We start from the raw sequence: 2,948 nt of genomic DNA on the forward strand, positions 1-2,948 counted from the left end.
GGGCCGCGCAGGGCGAGGGCGCCTGCCGCGCCGCAAGTCACTCCTTATGCCTCCGTGAGCATAGGACTTTTGCGGGCGGCCGTGGCTGCCTGCCGCCGCGGCTGGTGTGATGAGTGCGCGACAGCCCAGGGTGAGGTCTCCGCAATCAACGCCGGCAGGGTGCCGTCACCCCTGCGGACACCGCCTGCAGCGGCCGCGGAGAGGCCCGCGAGGCGGCGCAGCGAGCTGCGCGCCGGGGCTGTGGCAGCGAAATCGGCTGCTGGTGCCGGCGGCGGCGCTGGCGCCGCCGCGTGACTCACCGCTTGTCCGCTTCCTTCCCGCCCTGGTCACCGGCAGGCTTGCCGGTGCCTGCCGTGGCGCCTTCGCCGCCGCTGCTGCTGGCCCCTGCAGCCTCCTGCAGCGCGTCCCCTGGTGCATCGCCCGCATCCTTGGTGACTTTCTTCTTCTTCTGCAATCGCGTGCAGCGCAGCAGCGCGCGGCGCGTGAAAATATGCGATCGCGACATGCGGCGGCGGCAGCGGCACAACGGATCCCTGCCGACATGGTCATCGTGGTGTGGTGGCACTCGCAAGGATGCAGAACCACTCGCTATTTCTTCAACCCCCAAAAAACACTGCATGACGCAGCCCATACCTTCTTTTTCCGCTTTTTCTTGGCCGCTGCGGCCCCCTCGCCCCCAGCATGGTGCTCGTCTAGACTCTGCTCAGATTCCTCATCATCTTCATGGCTATCCTCGTGCTCTGCCAAGTGCTCGTCGTTCATCCCGCACGGGTCACCAGTGCGGGCAGAAAAAAGCGAGGTTCGAATATACTTGAGATATTGTAGACGCTGAATGGCCTCTCAGAAATAGCGTACAAGCAGTATCACTCGGCCGGCACTGATCTGATGGCGCGATCTCACCGCGTACGAGTGCTGACATACGATATGTGCTGGTCAACGTGGTACCGTAATCAAACATGCGGCATACTGCTGTCAGATTACTTGAGACTGCCATAGCCCAATGCGGCCATGTCGCTCCCCAGCGGGGCGGTGCCGTATCATCATTTGAACTACCCCAACGCCGCCCAGTCCATGACGTCCTGCAGCTGGTGTATGTGCAAACTCCAGTCATGACAGCACAAATGTGGTGGCCTCAACAATCCATCAGGCGGCAAAGCCAGCACTTCGATTTGCGCAGCAGGCGTCCAAGCTGCTGCACAGCTGCATGCTGTGGCCCAGGGAGAGTACTCAAGTCCGGGACCTGGGCGCCTGTGCGGGCACCACCCACTGACGGCCCTGCCCGCCCTCCTTATGCCGCAACATTACCGCACTCTGTCCTGTGGCCGTTGGCGTTTTCGACTGTCATATTGGGGCGCTCTATTGCCCCCCATCAAAAACTTTGCCCTCCAAGCTCACATCAGGTGCCGATGTCCAATTGTGCCCCTCAGGTGAGAGCGCTTGGCTGCGGCTATCCTCACAGTACATCCTCACAAGCATGCTTCCTACACTCTCTCATTCCAGGAATGCTTTGAGAGCACAGTCTAGCTTTGCAATGGGAGGCACGATGAGCACAGCAAAATCACAAAACTATCACTCGATTGGTACCGGTAGTAGAGCTGGTGCAGTCCTGACAGCCACCTGCAGGTTGAGATCACCATGTGAGTCTCCGTGTCTTGATGCTTGGGCAATTACTACGCCTTCCTCCTCCTCCTAATATCTTTTGACCTCCAATAAACCACACAACAGAGTGCTCAGCGACCGCTGGGCCGTGAGCGGGACCAACCCAAAGGGATTTGTGCGGGTCCACATGGTCAAACAATGGAAGCTGCTGCGAGCAGCTGCTGCGCAGACACTGGAGAGCTTGAACGCACAGATGTGATATCGTGAGCATTTGTGGTGTATATTTGTAAAATATTTGTACAGCTGGAGCGCCTCGGGCGGTTTTGCGCTGGCAACGTGTACATACGCCGAGTTGCCGTTTCCCTTGTCGGTATACATTGTATAGACGCAAAGGCACAGCAGTAACCTCTGGAATCCATGCGACAGGCTATCGCAGGCTAGCAGCACAGCGCCGTCGCAGCAGCACTCATCCAGCATGGGGCGCCTGCGCAAGCAGGGGCCGCAGGCGGTCCTTAAGACGGCACCCGCCTACAGCTTTGGCAACATACCAACACCTCCGCTCACAGGTGAGCGCGCCGCACGACCGGCATGGCGCTGCTGCAACACGGCGCGCACCTGCCCTGCCAAAATAGCACGCAGCAGCACCCAGCAGGGTCGACCCGGCGGCGCATCCTGCTGACGCGGCCGGCCTGGCGTGTGCAAACACACGTGCACGCGCGCGCGACAAACACGCCCCCAGGTGACACGGGGCCAGGGCCTGGCGCGTACTTCACGCGCAAGATCGTGGAGCGCCCTGGCGGCTGGAGCGTCGTCTCCACCGGCACCAACGCCCCGGCAACCACCATCCGCGTGCGCCCCATGGACGCACGCGCGGCCGCTGCCACGCCGGGCCCGGGTGCGTGCTACCCTCGCCTCACAGCAGCGCAGCTGGCCAGCAGCGCAGCCGCCAGTGCGTGTGCATCCAAAGTGCCGTCTGGCTGCAAGATCGCGCTCGCCTGAGGGCGAGCCTCGCCTGAGGGCTGATCCCTCAGGCGACGCTTCAAAGGCAGCCGGCTCAGTCCACCTGGGGCGGCCGCCAGAAAGTGCGCCATCTCCTGACGCGACCTGTGCGGCGACACAGCCAACAACAAACGCCGCGCTGCTTCTGCCGCACCACTCACCCGCTCGCCCACGCGCCGCCCTGCTACGCGGCTCCCCCGCTCTGCAGGGGACTATGAGCCGCGCGACGAGCTGCTGCGCCGCAGCAGCCCCCAGTTCACCATAAGGGGCGTAGACCCCAAGGCACGTGTGCGCACACGTACGCGCTGCACCTGCCACAGCATGCGCGCGCGCGCACGCGCGCGCGCGTG

The 2,948-nt window shown here is 62.7% G+C and overlaps 1 protein-coding gene across 1 annotated transcript in view; it reads left to right on the forward strand.

Moving 5' to 3' along the window:
- Positions 1-2,074: 2,074 nt before the first annotated feature.
- The window catches only part of MNEG_13253 (hypothetical protein), a gene marked incomplete at both ends in the record, with an annotated part of 2,320 nt that continues 1,446 nt past the window's right edge, over positions 2,075-2,948 (forward strand). The window contains 3 exons of the mRNA XM_014038275.1: positions 2,075-2,165; positions 2,339-2,494; positions 2,807-2,884. Of these exons, the coding sequence (XP_013893729.1) occupies positions 2,075-2,165; positions 2,339-2,494; positions 2,807-2,884 (325 nt within the window). The remainder of the gene's footprint in view (positions 2,166-2,338; positions 2,495-2,806; positions 2,885-2,948) is intronic.

The sequence above is a fragment of the Monoraphidium neglectum genome (genome assembly GCF_000611645.1).
Source record: "Monoraphidium neglectum strain SAG 48.87 unplaced genomic scaffold scaffold03717, whole genome shotgun sequence".
In the NCBI taxonomy this organism is placed as follows: Eukaryota; Viridiplantae; Chlorophyta; class Chlorophyceae; order Sphaeropleales; family Selenastraceae; genus Monoraphidium; species Monoraphidium neglectum.